General features: G+C 38.4%; 1 protein-coding gene across 2 annotated transcripts in view; it reads left to right on the plus strand.

Moving 5' to 3' along the window:
• Positions 1–17,629, plus strand: part of AAK1 (AP2 associated kinase 1) — a gene marked incomplete at its 3' end in the record, with an annotated part of 177,438 nt that overhangs the window by 110,282 nt on the left and 49,527 nt on the right. For both annotated transcript variants that reach the window (XM_084235555.1, XM_084235556.1), the window contains exons 5-8: positions 6,133–6,254; positions 7,502–7,583; positions 8,063–8,195; positions 15,940–16,043. In XM_084235555.1, coding sequence (XP_084091681.1) covers positions 6,133–6,254; positions 7,502–7,583; positions 8,063–8,195; positions 15,940–16,043 — 441 coding nt within the window. The remainder of the gene's footprint in view (positions 1–6,132; positions 6,255–7,501; positions 7,584–8,062; positions 8,196–15,939; positions 16,044–17,629) is intronic.

A 17,629-nucleotide genomic window follows, 5' to 3' on the forward strand; every position in this document is an offset into this window, starting at 1 on the left:
GATGTTAGTCAAGAGATCAAGAAATGATGTTGTCATTTTTAGTTGTTGACTTCTGTTTTGAGTGGAACTTTCCCAGACTCCCCAAATCTTACACTCAGTCCCATCGACATGCTTTTATTATCAGCATGTTACATTTCTCGTTTTCTAGTAGTATGTATTGGTTGGGAGTCACATTTGCCTGCTGCATTACCATCTTCCTCATGCCTGAGTGAAAAGTCCCCATGTCTTACCCGTTTGCCCTGGCTCTGTCATTGTGTCACATGGCCTTAGCCACTTAGAGCTCCATGTCACTGCTGGGACCAACCACCACAGTTCTGGTGGTAGCCACAACCAGGAAGCTCTTCACTCTGGCGTCATCCAGAGAACGTTCTGGATGCTGGTTTCTTGGTTCTCTGTGAGCAGGATTTCCATTTGGTGAATAAAGTCTGTGAATAAAGCTCTGGGAATAAAGTCACAAAGACCAGGCCAGTTGGGAACCCCCTTGTGGAGCCCATGCTGCCCTGTGTGGGGGTCTGCTGGTTCACATACAGAACAGAGAAAAGCCCCTTCTGCCCTGCCCACGATGTGTGTGGTTTTTCTTTCAAATTACATATAGGAAGTCGGCGAAAGCAGTCCTTTAAGCAGCTTATATTCTAAAAATAGCCATAACAGAAGTACTGTTCTACATTGAAAGCCTCTCCTCAAATGCATTAACATTTTAATTTTTTTCCCCACTTTTGTTTTTCATCTCTCTGAGGAAAAATAAAGGTCTTTATTGCAGATCATGGCATCATAGACCTGGGCAGGTCACCTCTCCGATTACAATAAGGAAACCTCTGCCCAGAAAGGCACAGCTTACAGTGATCAAAGCAGAACAAAGGTCCAGGTGTTTTACTCCCATTAGGGTTCTTGTTGGTTGGCTCTGTTTTGCTGTATTATGCTGTGCTGTTTGCCCAAACCCTTAAGAAAGCAGAAAAGTGTTAAGCCTTAACAAGCACATTCAGCTAGAAAGTCATGAATGTTTCTCCCCTCCCCCCATTTTTTTTTTGTCAGAAGAGAGTTTGATCTCATCAAGTACAACAGCATGAAGATTCTTGTCCCATATTTAGAAACCTAAATGCAGGTTTGAAAACCTGCATTCATCTAATCCTCCAAAATTTCCAGTGGTAATAAGTTCTGTGACTGAAATGTCTGAACGCCATATCTGTTTGGAATTATATCAAGAAGAAGAGGTCAGTAGGAGGTGGTTTTCCAGACCTTTTAGCTAAAGCTATAAGCAGAATTCAGGAGTGACAACTTTAATAACCCTCTCTAAGTGGACAGGGTGGGAAATAAGGTCAAACTTCCAACAAGCTGGAAGATTTGATGATTGTAAGCAATCATAACCAATGTTAGGTTACATTCTGAGGGCTTTTGACAAAAACAAAGTCACTACAAATTCAGCTATCAGAAGATGGTGTTTGACTATCCATTTAGTTCTCTGCCTTCCTAATCTCACTTAATCCCTGTTGGCCCTGCTCTAGACTTGGCCCTGATCAGCTCACACCTGGACAGTTGTACCTGCCCTTATTGTCTGTTTCTTTTATTCTTCCTTCTCTGTCATCATGCTAATCTTCCCAGAACACCTTTTTTCATCTGCTGCTGATCTATTAAAAATGCTAACTGCCTCCCAATGGCCTTCCTCAATCTGCCCTCTGTTTGCTTTTCTGGTATTCTCTCTTCCCACTCCCTTCTCCTTTGCCAGCCTGAGTCTGCATTGTCCATTTTCCTTTAATTGTAGAATACTTGCCATTGTGGTAGGTGAGGGTGTAGTCCCAGCAGACAGGCAGCCTGAGCCAAAATCCTGCCCTATTTGCCCTGTGACCTCAGGCAAGTTAGGTAACTGACCTCCATTATCTCCTTTATTAAATGGAGACATTGCAGCTTTGTAAGAATTGCATGAAATACCATAGGTAAAAGTGCATGCAGGAGTGTCTGGCACATAGGAAGTGCTATTGCTTGTTGATGTCATTGTTATCAGCCCTGCCTCTGTGCCTTTGTTCCTGTTACTGGTTTCACTTAAGTTCTCCACTTCCTTCAAGGCCAGCATTATTTTGTCTCCCCACTCATATGTCCAGTTTCACATTTTCTATTTTCTTTGCAGTATTGGTGCCCAGCACTCTGCTATTCCAGCTACCGTGACCCCAGATATCTCAGCACGCCCTATCTCAGGCCCTTCATGTAGGCTGTTCTCTGTTTAGAAAGTTCCACCCCAAGATGGACCATGTCCTCTTCCTTCATCAGTCAGGTCTCTTCCCCTCTCATCAGGAGGACCTTCCCTGATTGTGCATCCCTCTTCGCCCTATATATATTTAACTTGCTGTATTCTTTTCACTATATTTGTCACTACCATGCAATTATACTTATTTTCCTATTAGTCCCAACTGGACTCTAAACTCCATGAGAGAATGAACTTTGATTTGTTCTTAGCCTTATCCCTAGAACCTAGAAAAGTACTTTGCATGTAGTAAGAGTTCACATATGTTTCTTAATTAAAGAATGGCAATAGTGTTTTATATTTATATAAGAAAATTTACAGTTTACCTTCATGTACATTTGCTTATGTGTTCCATAACAATGGTGATAGAAATATGATCAGCTTTACTTTGAGAAACAAGCTCAAAGAGGTTTATAGATTCATACAAGGTCAGATACCTCAAATAACCCCTGAGGTCTTCTGAGCCATAAGTCTAGTCTGGTTGCCATATGCCTGGCTCTGTGTTACATGTTTTTGTGGATGCTGGTGGTGATGGATGGTGGAGGGCAGTAGCAGCAGCCAGGTTGATATTGGAGGCTTTCAGGAGTTACAAGTCACAGAGACAGATTGAGAAGGTGTGGGGTGTGCGATTGCTAGGGTGACCGCTGCCAAGTGATTTCACCTTTGTAGTATTCCTCTTCCCCTCCACCCCCACAAACTTGCAAAGTAGCTAAAGCAGAAATTATTGCTTTTATCTGTGTAGATATTTTTTAAATATTGATAAAACTTTCCCTACATCAATATTTTTGAATCTCTTGCCTACTTTTACATATAACTTTAATTTAAAAAAAATTTTTTTAGGGCAATATAGTTTTGTACAATATTATCTTTGTGGAAGGAGGCAAGCTGAGGTAGGGGCCAGGTTGGATATAGTGTAACTCCTGAGTGCTGCCATTCTGGAGCCCAACCAGACATACAAACTTAGTTTTTAAAGTGGAGGGATGAGGGAATCACAATGTGCCTCATCTTTATTCCTCCTTTGTCCATGTAGTTCTCCTTCTTTCCCCAGTGATTTTGGTCCCTGGAACTACCTTGTTTGTGTTTTGATGTGAACCTAACTTTTCAGGTTTCTAGATTGTACATTCCAGCATTTGAAGTATAGAGCCTGACTTGGAAAGTACTGCATGCAAAGACATAGAGTTTTACATAAACCCTGTAAGAAGCGTGAGGCGAAGAAGGAAAATTATTGAAAAGGATTTTAGAGGTCCTTAGTGTGTGTGAAGTATTGAACTGGAGTTCTAGGAACACATTGGCATCATATAAGTATAGACCAGAGGATGAGAGACTTTTCTGAAAGGGTTAGACTGTGATTATTTTAGGCTTGTCAGCCATACAGTCTCTGTCACAACTACTCAACTTTCTCTGCCATAGTTGTTGAAAAGCAGCTCTAGCTTGAGGATAATAACCTGCTTGGTTTGACCTTATTTTGCCTATCCCTCCTACAGTAAATTTTGTAGATTTTGTAGGGTAACCTTGAAAAGTTTTACTGAGTAGTTATGCCTTGAATAGGACTTGAAAGAATGGTTCAGATTTGACTAGTGCAGAGTGAGCAATTGAATAAAAGGACTAACTAAGCAATATAGCGGATGTTTAGGAAACATTGCATAAATCAGCCTGGTTAATATTTAGACACTTGGTTCCTCATTGACTGGATTCCTGTTAATAGGGCCATTTCTAGACATCAAGAACTAAGATAACCCTGTCCTTAAACTTGTGTTCACTACATTGGGCAGCTGTAGTCCCACCAGTGTGAAAGGTGGGCATGGGGATCTTGAGTAATTGCTCTGCTTCCAACCTTCTTCTTACCCTGACAGAAAGGCAATTACTTATTCTCTAGAGTTAGATTACCTAGGTTCGCTTCTTGGCTTAATCACTGTGAATCTCCGTTTTCCCATCTGTAAAATGGGGATATTGCTATATTGTTAATATGAGGATTTAGTGAGATAATCAATGTAATGTGTTCAGTATGGTACTACTTATATTAGTAAAAGCTCAGTAAATTGTGGCTGTCCTTTTTATAATCTCTGATTTAGATAGAAAACATTAGTGTTGCTTTGTTGAGATTATTTTTGATTCCTGAAGTAAATATATGTTTAGACTAGCTTGACTGTTTTACTTTGCATAAATAAATTAACCAATGAGCTTTATCAAATCTGTGGATGGTGGAAATAGTTGTCTACCTCAGCCTTGTCTCTGCAGAACATGTGTCTTCTAGCAATCATTAATCACAAGAGCATATCCACACAGATAGGTGGCAATAGTTCATACTTGCCTGTGTGGTTAAAAATTCCAGTATCAAAATTGTTAATTAAAGTAACTCCAGGTTAGTAATGAACTAGGTTCATAAGCTTATCCTCTCTGGAAGAACAATAGACTTTAAACTTAGTCCTCAGAGGCTTCCCACAGATGAAGTCCAAGGAATAGGAGTTAACAACGATGATAAAACCCCTCACACTGCCACCATGAGTGAGACTCAGTAGGGGTAAGAAACAATAAAGTACAGAATAGTTTGCAACAAAACTTTTTAGTATTGGATTTAACAGGTACAAATAACAAAATAAACATTTTTATAAAATGTATTTTTTAAAAGAATTTAAAAAGTATAGAAACAAGCAAATGTTATGATTGCCAGGTATTTTGTAAAAAGAAGCAATTATAGCAGTAATTATAGTAGTAGGGCATAGGTTTTGCTTGTGATCTGCCAGCACACACAAAATATTATATTCGTTTCTAGTTTTTGTTTTCATTTTTTATTTTCTTTTATTTCATTCAAACATTTCTGCCCCAGCACTGTTTTAGGCTGTAAAGAAGACTATTAACATGGATAAGAGATGGTGCTTGTCCTTAGGAGCTTATTGCATACTCTTGCCTTTGTTTTCCAAAGGTGATGAGTCTTTGGGAGGCTGAAGACAAGACAATGGAAACTACAGACTTATTGACCAAGCAAGATTTTTTTTTTTTTTTTGCCATTTTATTGCCCATATATAGCCAGATCTGTCCTAGCACACCAGCCAGCTTACCTTACCTACACTAAAAATTAATTAGTACTTAAATATTAAGTGTTAAGCAGTAGTACCTGCTGTTTTGGAGTTGTTGTCTCATGAGCAAAGTCTTTTGATACTAGGATTTTTCTTCAGAATTCTTAACAAACTAAAAAATTCACTTAAGAAAAGATAAGGGTAATACTTTAACAGGAAAACTGCCTGTTTGCCCACAGGCCTTTTATCACAAATATTTATAGCAAATGTTTATTAATTTTGAAAATCTTGACCTTGTGTTGTAAACAAATTTATATATATTTTTTATATATCATATATAATATATTTATATATTAATTTACACACACACACACACACACACACTCTTATGAAGTCCAAGTGATATCATTGAGATCGTGAAGGAACAGAGTACTGAAGGAATTTAGGGATCGAGTGAGTTTATCTGGTTGGGGGCCTGAGGAAGGCTTCAAAGAGCATATTTGAACTAAGATTTGAAAAATGAATGGGGTTTGATAATTAGGTAAGGAGGTGGGGATAATGGAGAGCATTCTGAACTGAAAGGACCCTTGAATGTATAAGGACTGTTTTTGCAGAAATATGATAATCTAGAAAATGGGACTCTTGTTTCCCTAGTGTGAAGTTTGCTCTTTTCCTTCCTCTAGTCAGTTTACCCTGTTACTTCTTTTTTTTTGTTCTGCATGGGGTGATTCTTGAGATACATGGAAGAGAGTAGCTTTCCTGTACCACATTAATGGAATTCACAGGAGTAAAATATGTTATTTATGTCATTGTTAATCAGATATTCACATGCACTGCTAAATGATATCTTGGAATGGGTGGTTGGGGTGTATTTTTCAGGTTGAAAATATTCTCTTGCATGACCGAGGCCATTATGTCCTGTGTGACTTTGGAAGTGCCACCAACAAATTCCAGAATCCTCAAACCGAAGGAGTCAATGCAGTAGAAGATGAGATTAAGAAGTAAGCTTCTACTTTCTTCGAATTTTGTCTATTATTAGATCAGCAACTTCATTTTCACCTTATGGATGAGATGGTCAGCGTGGGTAAACAATGGTGCTAATCTGTTGCCCCTCATCTTAGCATCATATTGGCTGTTGGATTGTTTGATTTTAAGTGCAGGAAGAAGAGAGGGTTCAGTCATTGATCAGCAGGCTAAAGTAAAAGAATCTTAGAGCATATTGTCAGTGACCCAGTGGTCTTGTAGATACTTTGAGTTGTGTTACAGAATCCTCAAAAAACTGAGTGGTGTTCACACAGTAGGAATACTGTTACATTCACAACCACCATAGCATTATCACTCAGTTGGATGTGCTTTTTACTGAACCGGAATTGCTATGTATTCCTTCCCACTCCTAAGGAGCTCACCTCAGTCTAGTGGAATTTGTGGTGAGTAATTGAACTTTACATATATTGAATCACTGAATTCCATGAGAAAACACTTCTTTAGATTTGTGGCTCTGTAATTTCCTCCTATTGTCCAGAGTGTTGGGTTTTTCATGGGTAACAGTATTCACTATTACTGCTAGTAAGTCAGATGTCTCTTCATATATCATCCCAGGCAACCATGACTGGGGCAGGAAGATACATGGTCCATGGGCCTTGATGGATATCTAAATCTTAGTATGCTCATTGGGCGCTAGAGACACACAGCATAAGTCACTTGCTTGATAATACTAGGACACGTACTTTGAAGATGTGCTTATACTACTTTATTTTCTTGAGCCAGAGATAAGGGGGAAACTGTTGTTTTATCCCTATTCCAGCAGGGACGATCCTATCCATCTTCCACCCTAGCCTGGGCCCACTTTCTCTATTCTCCAGAGTGTCCCAGTTGGTATTACATCTCTTTGAGCCACGCTGAAAGGGATTACTCATTTAAAAAACAGATCAGCAAAATAGTATCAGATAACAAGGATTACAGAGGATCTTTTCATTTGGGGGGGGTAGTGTCCAAGAAAAGTTGCTTTTAGAGCTTATTTAGAGCTTCACCATTAATTTTGGTTAGAACTGGTGCTTAGAGCGCCGTGGGTATATAACAAGATCAGCTTTTCATTTTACCTGCACTAATATTTCATACTCTCTTATGCAGATTGCTCCCAGGGAACTATATTCTATTAATATATAATTTTAAAGTATTTCTGTTGCCCTTGGTTTTTTAATTATAGCATTGACATATATTTAACAAAAAATTAATCTCTTGATTGTAGATACACAACGCTGTCCTATCGAGCACCAGAAATGGTCAACCTGTACAGTGGCAAAATCATCACTACGAAGGCAGACATTTGGGTAGGTGTCAACTAACCTAGCCACATCATAGATATCAACAGTCTTAACTATAAATTGCCAAGTTTAATCCAGACAGTGACATAGCACCATGTCATTATCTACTTATCCCTCAGGGTTATTCTTGACTCAAGGTGATCAGCAACTGCTTCTTGAAGCGTATCAAAGGAAATTGCTTTAGAGCTCTGTGAAAATTATTCAGGTGACCTCCACATTATTTAGGTGATTTTCACATGTGTTACTGATTACAGCAAAACAGCTGAGATTCTTGTTATTTATTGTTCATAATGGTAGAAATATGTAACTCATTGGCTAAATAGTGGTGTTAGGTTCTGAATTCAAGTTTCTAAGAAGTTAGTAGTACATAGTTTTTATACCTACTGGTATATCAACTAGTAAATGGATGACGGCAGTATCTTTCCATATACCTCTCTGCAGTTATGGAGGTTAAACCTCTGTTGTCAATCTGCTTTACCTTTTAGGCTCTTGGATGTTTGTTATATAAATTATGCTACTTCACTTTGCCATTTGGGGAGAGTCAGGTGGCAATTTGTGATGGAAGCTTCACAATTCCTGATAACTCTCGATATTCTCAAGATATGCACTGCCTAATTAGTAAGTATTGCCAAATTTCTAGTTTCATTTTTTTTTTCTTCCTTTTTGTACAATGTATGCTTTCTCCTCTCAGGTGTAGTCCCTGTAAAATTCCCACCACCAGTTTACCTGTACACCATCACCATATTCCCTTGTGCTCGTCCCTCCCCTGTTTTGACCACTTTCCCTTCCCCTCCCCTGTAGAATGTCTCTGACTTATAGTTCCCTGTTAATTTTGTTTTTTAACTTATTATAATTTTCCCCCTGGCCTTTCATTTGGTTCTCCTGCATTCCTCCTATAAGTGAAGCCATTGATATTTTTCTTTTTCTTTCTGGCTTATTTCACTGAGCGTAATCCCTTCCCACTCCATCCTTGTTGCTGCGAATGGCATGAGTTTATCTTTTTTGATTGCTGAGTAATATTCCATTGTGTATATATACCACATCTTCTTGATCCAGTCATCTATTTTTGGGCATTTGGGTTGTTTCCCTATCTTACCTATTGTAAATAGTGCTGCAATGAGCATAGGGGCATGGGGGCCTCCCTGGTGGTGCAGGGGTTAAAGATAGCGCTATCAAGCTATTGCCAGCCACTGCAGCACCAGTTCAATCCCTGGCCTGCCAGGGAGCTAACTCACATGGTGCAGCAGACCTCTCCTGTCTCGCCTGCTGCTCCCCTCAGCAGTGTATTTCAGTAGGTCTGCTTGTTGTGCTCCCCACTCTCTGGTGAATCCTCTCCCTCCTGCCCAGTTCTTGTATGCATAAATAAATTAATCTTTTAAAAAAAACATAGGGGTGCAGGTAGCCTTTTGATTAATGTTTTTGTGTCCTTGGGTTATATCCCTACGAGTGGAATTGCTGAAGCTCCATTTTTAGTAGCTTGAGGAAACTCCACATAGCTTTCCATAGTGGTTGGACCATGCATTCCCACCAGCAGTGGGTTTTGATTTGCAATTCCCTGATTACATTCGAGGTTTTTTTGTGGTTTCATTAAATTTCATCAATATTTGTTCTATCTCTTTGAAGAATGTCATTGAAATTTTTATTGAAATAGCCTTGAGTCTGAAAATTGCTTTTGGTAAGATGGCCATTTTGATAATGTTAATTTTCCTAGTTCATATACAAGGGATGTCTTTACATTTCTTTGTGTCTTCTGTTTCTTTAAACAATGTTTTATAGTTTTCTTTGTATAGGTCCTTCACCTCTTTTGTTAGGTTTACTCCCAAGTATTTGATATTTTTTGTTTCAATTATAAAAGGGATGGTTTTCTTAATTTCTTCTTCTTCAGATTGATTGTTTACATATAGGAAGGCTACTGATTTTTGTGTGTTGATTTTGTATCTTATTGTTTTACTAAACTGGTTGATTATTTTGACTAGTTTTTCTGTGGCGCTTTTAGGGTTCACGATGTATATTATCATATCATCTTCAAATGGTGATAGTTTTAGTACTTCTTACCCTATTTGGATTCCTTGTATATCTTTCTCTTGTCTTATTGCTCTGGCTAGGACTTTCCAGTATTATATTGAAAAGCAGTGGAGAGAGTGGACATCCTTGTCTTGGTCCAGATCTTAAGGGAAAGGCTTTCTGCTTTTTACCATTGAGAATGATATTGGCTATGGGTTTGTCCTATATGGCTTTTATTACGTTAAGGCATGTTCCTTCTATCCTGAGAATTTTGAGGGCCTTCATCATAAACGGATGTTGAACTTTACTGAATGCTTTCTCAACATATGGTTTTTATTTTTCTTTTTGATGTGTTGGATTACATTAATTGATTTTCAGATGTTGAACCATCCTTGTGCCCCTGAAATAAATCCCACTTGGTCATGGAGAATTATCTTTTTGATGCATTGTTGGATTCTGTTGGCTAGGATTTTTTTTTTAAGATTGATTTATTTATGTATACAAGAGCTGGGGTACAGACTAGAGGTTTGAGGGGTGAGAGGATTCACCAGATACAGAGTGGGGAACAGAACAGGCAGACTGACTGAAATACACTGCTGAGTGGAGCAGCGGGCAAGACAGGAGAGGTCTGCTGTACCATGTGGGTAGCTCCCTGGCCAGCCAGGGCTTGGGGATTGAACTCGTGCTGCAGTTGCTGCGGACAGCATCATAGGTTGTATCTTAAGCCCTTGTACCACCAGGGAGGCCCGGCTGTTGCCTAGGATTTTATTGAGGATTTTTGCATCAGTGTTCATTAGAGAGATTGGGCTGTTGTTTTCATTTTTGTGTGTTGTTCTTGTTTAGTTTTGGTATTAGTGTAATGTTGGCTTCATAGAATGTAGTATTCCTTCTCAATTTTTTGAGTTTATGTAGGATAGGCACTAGTTTTTTCTGAATGTTTGGTAGAATTCATTTGTGCAGCCATCTGGTGCTGTTTTGGGGGAGGGTTTTGATTACTGTTTCAATTTCAGTGCTTGTAATTGGTCTATTTAGATGTTCTATTTCTTCTTTACCTAGCTTTAGGTGATTATATATTTCTAGATTGTTGAACTTGTTTACATATAACTGTTCATAAAAATCTCTGATTATTCTTTTGATTTCTGCTGTGTCTGTTATAATTTCTTCTCTTTCATTTATGATCCTATATATTTGTTCTTTTTCCTGTTTTTCCTTTGTGAGCCGGGCTAGAGGTTTGTCTGTTTTTTCAAAGAACCAACTTTTGGTTTTGTTAATTTTTTTTGGATTTTTTTTTTTTTACTATTTTATTAGGTTCTGCTTTGATTTTTATTATTTCCTTTCTTCTACTGGCTTTTGGGTTTTTTGGTTGTTCTTTTTCTAGCTCTTTAATGTGAGAGATTAGTTTGTTTCTTTGAGTTCTTTCTTGTTTCTTGATGTGAGCCTGTATTGCTATAAATTTTCCTCTTACAACTGCTTTTGTTGTGTCCCATATGTTCTGGAGAGTTGTGTCCTCATTGTTGTTTGTAATTTTTAATTTCTTCTTTGATATCCTTATTGATCTAATGGTCTTCCAGTAGTGTGGATTTCAATCTCCTTGTTTTCTTTTCATGTTTTATTTCTAGTTTGATGCCATTATGGTCAGCGAAGATAGTTAGTATGATTTTGATCTTAGCATATCTGTTGATGTTTGTCTAGTGTCCCAGTATGTGATCGATTCTGGAGAATGAGCCATGTGCTCTTGGGAAAAATATGTACTTGGATTTTTTTGGGTAGAGTGTCCTATAAATATGTGTTAAGCCCATGAGGTTTAGGTCCTTATTTAGAGCCCTGGTGTCCTTGCTTTTTTTTGTCTCTTTGGTCTATCTGTTGGTGAGAGTGGTGTTTTGCAGTCTCCTACTACATATGTATTTTCACTACTGTATATTTTCAGATATGATTATAATTGTCTGATATATACTGGTGTTCTTTCATTTAGTGAGTATATGTTGATGAGAGTTATGTCTTCTTGATGCATTGTCCCCTTAATCACAATGTAGTGATGGCTTGTGCCTCTTTTTACCTTTTTTAGTTTGAAGTCTATTTTATCTGATACAAGTATAGCTGTTCCTGCCTTCTTTTTTGGCCCATTTGCTTGTAGAATTGTTTTTCAACCTTTTACTTTCAATCTATGTATATCTTTTGTAGTTAAATGTGTTTCCTATAGACAGCAAAAGATTGGGTTCTGTTTTTTAATCCAGCCTGCGACTATGTCTTTTTATTAATGAGTTTAGTCCATTTATATTTAGAGTTAATATTGATAAACTAGCGTCTGTATTTGCCATTTTGTTTGCCTTCTTGTGATTCTATTCCTTACCTTATTCTGTTCTTTCTATTGATTTCTCTCTTGGTTTTGGTTTTAGGGCTGCTTGTAATATTTTTTGGAGTGGGGGGTTAGTAGTAATGAATTTCTGCAGATTCTGTTTGTCTGAGGTTTTTATTTTTCCTTCATAGAGGAAGGAGAGCTTTGCGGGATAGACTATTCTTGGTTGGCATTTGTTGATTTGGAGTTTGTTAAATATGTCACTCCATTCTCTTCTTGCCCATAGTGTTTCTTCGGAGAAGTCTGATGTCAGCCTAATTGGTTTTCCTTTATAGGTTATCTTTTTCTTTGCCCTCATCAGTTTCATTATTTTTTCCTTCTCTTGGGCCCTTGGAAACTATACTATTATGTGTCTTGCTGTAGTTTTCATTGTGGCAATTTGGTGGTTTTCTAGCTTCCTGTATGTCTATTTTCATTTTCTTCTTTATGCTTGGGAAGTTCTCTTTAATTATCTCCTTGAATCGTTTCTCATTTCCTTTGTCTCTGTCCTCACTTTCTGGGATTCCTATAACTCTTATGTTTCCTTTCCTCATGGTATCAGATATTTCTCAAAACAAGTCTTCATTTTTTTTTCTTTTGTACTTCTCTTTCCTTTTCCTTTTTTGGTTCTTTTTATGTCTGTATCTTCGAGAGTATTCTTCCATTTCTTCTATTCTATTTTCATGGCTTTTCCCAGAATTCTTGAGCTCCGCCACTAATCTCTGGGTATCCTCCAGTTCCTTCACTTTCTTCTTTAGCAATTCCTTTTTCTTCCTTAGTTCATTGATTATATTCTTATATCTTTTGGCATTTTCTCTTAATTTTTTAATTATTTTCACTATGGCCTTTTTGAATTTTTTATCTGTTAGATGGAGATACTCTTCTGTGTCCATATTATCCAGTTCTGGAGGTTGACTTTCTTTTTGTGGAGTATTGTTCCCAGAAAGGCCTCCTTGATTATTTGTATTTTTCTTTCTTCCCATTGTTAGCCTTTGGCTTTGTTCTGTTCATAGTTCCCTTCTTCTGCTTAGTTTCATATTTTTAATTCTAATTCCTAAGAATTAATTAGAGGATAAAGTGTTGCGCTGCAGAGATAATGAAATCAGGTGCTAATGGTTGGGCACTCAATGATAATATAATGGTGTCTAATTCGAATGGTGGGTCTTTTTTGCCAGAAATCTAAGCTTGGTTTTACACCTGAGCAGAAATCCTAACTGTGCTTTGAGCAGTTTAGTGCTGGTCTTTCTGTTGCAGTCTTTTTGAAAGCTTGCAGACCAAAGGAGTCCAGCTGACTCATATCAAGTGATACAAAATTCATCTTTGCAAAACTGGAAGCAACTCAAATTAAAATGACTGCAGTGCGTTGGCTGGAGTGAATACATAATTAAGACTGTATAACTCTCTGGAAATAGGTTTTTCCTCTCATTTAGGCTAATCACTGGATTTTGATAACAGGCATTTAAACTCAGTGCTTTGTTTAAAATGTTTTTTCAAGATTCCCCACTCTTTTGTATCATCACAGCAAGCATATGTACTAATGTACATTACCCAGATGGTAGAATAAGTCATCTTTGCACAACCCCCTGTATTAAAATCCTAAAGAAATAGATATTTTGATCATCTTTTTACTTTAGTCAGCTGTGTAGCATCTAAATTTTAACCATTATGGGTGATAAATCTTGCGCAACCCAGTTTGGGTTTTGGGTGGTGATCAATGGAAAAAATAAAACCAGCTGATGTGAAGTGGAACGTCTGACATTTGTTGATGGGCTACTTGCACCTCATTTAATTTTTAAAACTTTTTTTTAAAAAAGATTTATTTATGCATACAAGAACTGGGGTACAGGCCAGAGATGGGGTGGTGGTGACAGGATTCACCAGAGACAGAGTGGGGAGCAGAACAGGCAGACTGACTGAAATACACTGCTGAGGGGAGCAGCAGGCGAGACAGGAGAGGTCTGCTTTGCCACGAAGTGGGTAGTTTCCTGGCTGGCCGGTGATCAAACTCATGTGCAGAGGCTGCGATTGCTTCATACTGAGGTGCTTAACCCCTTGCACCACCAGGGAAGCCCTAATTTTCAAGTAAACATAGAACTTATAAGTAGCAGTGTATATAGTTAACCATTAGTCAGTCTCTTGCATTTATTAACAAAAAGGAATGGATTATGGCGTTTAATGATTGTTGGATTGTTTTCAGAAGTCAAAGCATTATATCTTTTCTAGAATTGTAACTGTGTAATTAGATTGGAAGGAAATATGGGAAAATCCCCAAATTTGATAGTAGGATGGAAGGCTTTTGGTAATATTTTTTTCCTTTTAACATTCATGCAGCAAATTCATATTAAGAAAAACAACGTGTGGGCCTCCCCGGTGGCGCAGCGGTTGAGCGCTGGGTTGCGAAGCTGCCTGCAGCCTCTGCAGTGCCGGTTCGATCCCCGGCTGCTCCCCGGCCACTGGAGGAGGGTCCCGTACGGCGCGCAGACCTCTCCTGCCGCCCGCTGCTCCCCTCAGCAGTGTACTTCGGTCCTTCTGCCTGCTCTGCTCCCCGCTCTGGCTCTGGTGAATTCTCTCACCCTCCCGCGCTTCTGACTGTACCCAGTGCTTGTATAAATAAATAAATCTTTAAAAAAAAAACAACTTGTAAGGAATGTCTATAACACTGACATCTTTCCTAAACTCTAATATATTTCAGTTTGAAAACTTCTTGAGAAGTCTACTGTCCCCCTAAACTCATAGGTCTAAATTTGTATTTAGTATCATTGCCTCTCCTTCCCTTTTTACTCCTAACACAAGGTTTTCCTCTCCTTTCAGTTTCTATCAGAGGTGTCAGCATTCAAGTTTGGATGACTGAAAATTAAAGTTTTCTATGCATCTGGCTTGCAAGAGAGAGGAGTCAATTATTTCCTGACTGGTTTAATTCTTACATTGGAGTTTCTCCTATTTTTATTATATTCTCCCCAATCATATCACTGCCATCACTCAGTTCATACCTGTTCTGGTGGATTGGCCACTTCTTCAATCTATCCAATACCTTACCACCACAAGATAAATCTTATAAAAATGCCATCCTACCATATCCCTGTTTAGTATACCACATGACCCAGAACATTTAAGATCCTTCATATTCTGGTTCCATCTACCCATCCAGTTTTATTAGCCTGTATCCTCTGACAAGGAAACCCCTGCCTTGTCCTTGCCTTTCTCCTAGTACATCTTTGCTCAGACCGTTTTCTCACCTGGGAGGTCCTTTTCTCTGTGTTCCACTAAATTCATTCCTGACTTCAAGGGCCAGCTCAAGCCTGCCTCTAGTGCAAGGCCTTTGCAAGATTACACCTTCATTATTTTTTTCCCCTGAACTTAATGTCCCAACCATTCATTTGATTTTTTAAGCAGTGAATTGCCTTGCACTGTTCTTTATATGTATATGTGTGTTTGTATGTCTTCTCAAAGACTTTTTTCCTGAGAATATTTACAGCTTCAGAAAGTAGAAGCTTATGGTACCTAGAAACAGACACTGTGATCTATGGATCATAGTAAAACTAGAGATGTATTTGTTACATTGTAAAACACTAGGAACTAGCTAATATATCTGCAGCCGAAGAATAATAAGTTCATGAAATTAATTTTTGATTGTAATTATCAAGAATGATTTTTTGTTTAGCAAGATATCATGAACTAAAGAAGCCAAAACCCAGACTGTGTAATGCCCTAGTTGCCAGATTATGAAGATGATGATTTTCTTACTGAGAGCTTGAGTCCCTGTTTTACAAGACACAAAACATGAACCACAAGTATCTTTGTTACAATTCAAACACTTTGTTATTTTCTTGTGGATATTAAATATATTAGGAAAGTTAATTCTTCCCTTTCATAGAGAGGAAAAGGGCTAATGCATTTTCTGACTTTTATGGGAAATTAAGAATTAAAAAACAAGACAATTTTGGTAATAGTGAAATTATGATTCCTAGTTAATGTAATAACTGTTAGGTTATCCTTAAATAAATGTGCATATGTTTGTCTTAGGATATATGTTGGAACCAGACCCTGACAAAAGGCCGGATATTTACCAGGTCTCCTACTTCTCATTTAAACTACTCAAGAAAGAATGCCCAATTCCAAATGTACAGGTATGTGCAAGGTGCTTTTTAGGGGAAGCAAACATCAAATTGTTTAGAATTACAGAGGGTTTTAATGAGCTGTTTAAATGAATATATAACTTTCCTTTAGTAGGGGGCATGCAAGCCCAGCTAACTATAAAGCAATTGCTATGAATAGAATCCAGTTTTCTCATAGAATTTAATTATCAAAAGGCAATAATACTGAAAAAAAAAAAAAGCCCTAGAGATTGATTTGAACAATTTGGGTAAAGATTGACCAAACTGGGCCTCCCCGGTGGCGCAGCGGTTGAGCGCTGGGTTGCGAAGCTGCCCGCAGCCTCTGCGACGCCGGTTCGATCCCTGGCTGCTCCCCGGCCACCGGAGGAGGGTCCCACATGGCGCGCAGACCTCTCCTGCCGCCCGCTGCTCCCCTCAGCAGTGTACTTCGGTCCTTCTGCCTGCTCTGCTCCCCGCTCTGGCTCTGGTGAATTCTCTCGCCCTCCTGCACTTCTGACTGTACCCAGTGCGTGTATTAACAAACAAACAAACAAAAAAAAAAAGATTGACCAAACTTTTGTTTTAATAGCTTACATAGAGCCAGATGCTTGTTGTATTTACCTAGCGGTGGTTAGGCAGGAGGTTTTCCTAGGGTAAGACCCTGACTTGCCTGCTTGCCTCTTGTAACAGAAGTCCTTTGCCCCTTTTCTCCTTCATTGTACCAGAGCTTTCTTAATTTTGCTTCTGCTGTTGGCCTCCTATAACTCACATTCCTTTTCATCTAGCCTTCCCACATTTATTAGGCAATAGGAACATTTTCTACACTTAGTAATCCTAAAGTCTACACTCAGCAGTTTTCAGAGTGCAGTTGCAAACACCCTTTTTATAGTATTGACATATTTTTCATGTCATAGTATAATCCAACTTTTGAATATTTTACTATGGATGCCTTAATAAATAGTAAACTCTAATCTGAAATATACTTCCTACTTTCTCTAGTAATGAACTTTCGAGGTCACTACTGGGGCTTGAGGGTGCTGATAAATAGTATTCCTGTTTCACTGCTACATTTGGAATTAGAGGCAGGTGTTGTTCAAATGGATCTCAGAATGCTGGCTACTAAGCTTGAGTGGGAGAACGTTGCTTGACAAGTCAGGCACCTTAACATTAGATCCACATGACTGAGCAGTGAGTTTCTGATTTCTGATAGATAGGCTCTTCCCCATAAGAAGGAGGGCAATGTCAGCCAGGGGAGGTTTTCTGTTTTCTCCCAGTCTTATCAGTCAAGTAAGTTACCATTCTCTCTTAGGAAAAAAATGCTTGAAGGATGGAAGAAAAGCTAGACAATTTTTCTGGTAGAAATTCACCATCCCCAAAACATGAGAGAAATGGGAGTTCTCTTCTAAAAGCCAACTTTTTTTTTTAACTAATAGTCCATTTGTCAGGTTTCCCAGATTAAAAAGAGGAATAGTGTACAGTAACCTAACATTACCATGTTTCCTTTTGCTGTCCCATTCATAAAGTTAAATAACATGCATGAAATATAATTGGAAACATTCTGACTGGTAACTAGTTTTTTAAAAGTAAGTCTTTACAAGTCTCATCTCATCTGGTACTCC

The sequence above is a fragment of the Talpa europaea genome (genome assembly GCF_964194135.1).
Source record: "Talpa europaea genome assembly, chromosome: 6".
Classification (NCBI taxonomy): Eukaryota; Metazoa; Chordata; class Mammalia; order Eulipotyphla; family Talpidae; genus Talpa; species Talpa europaea.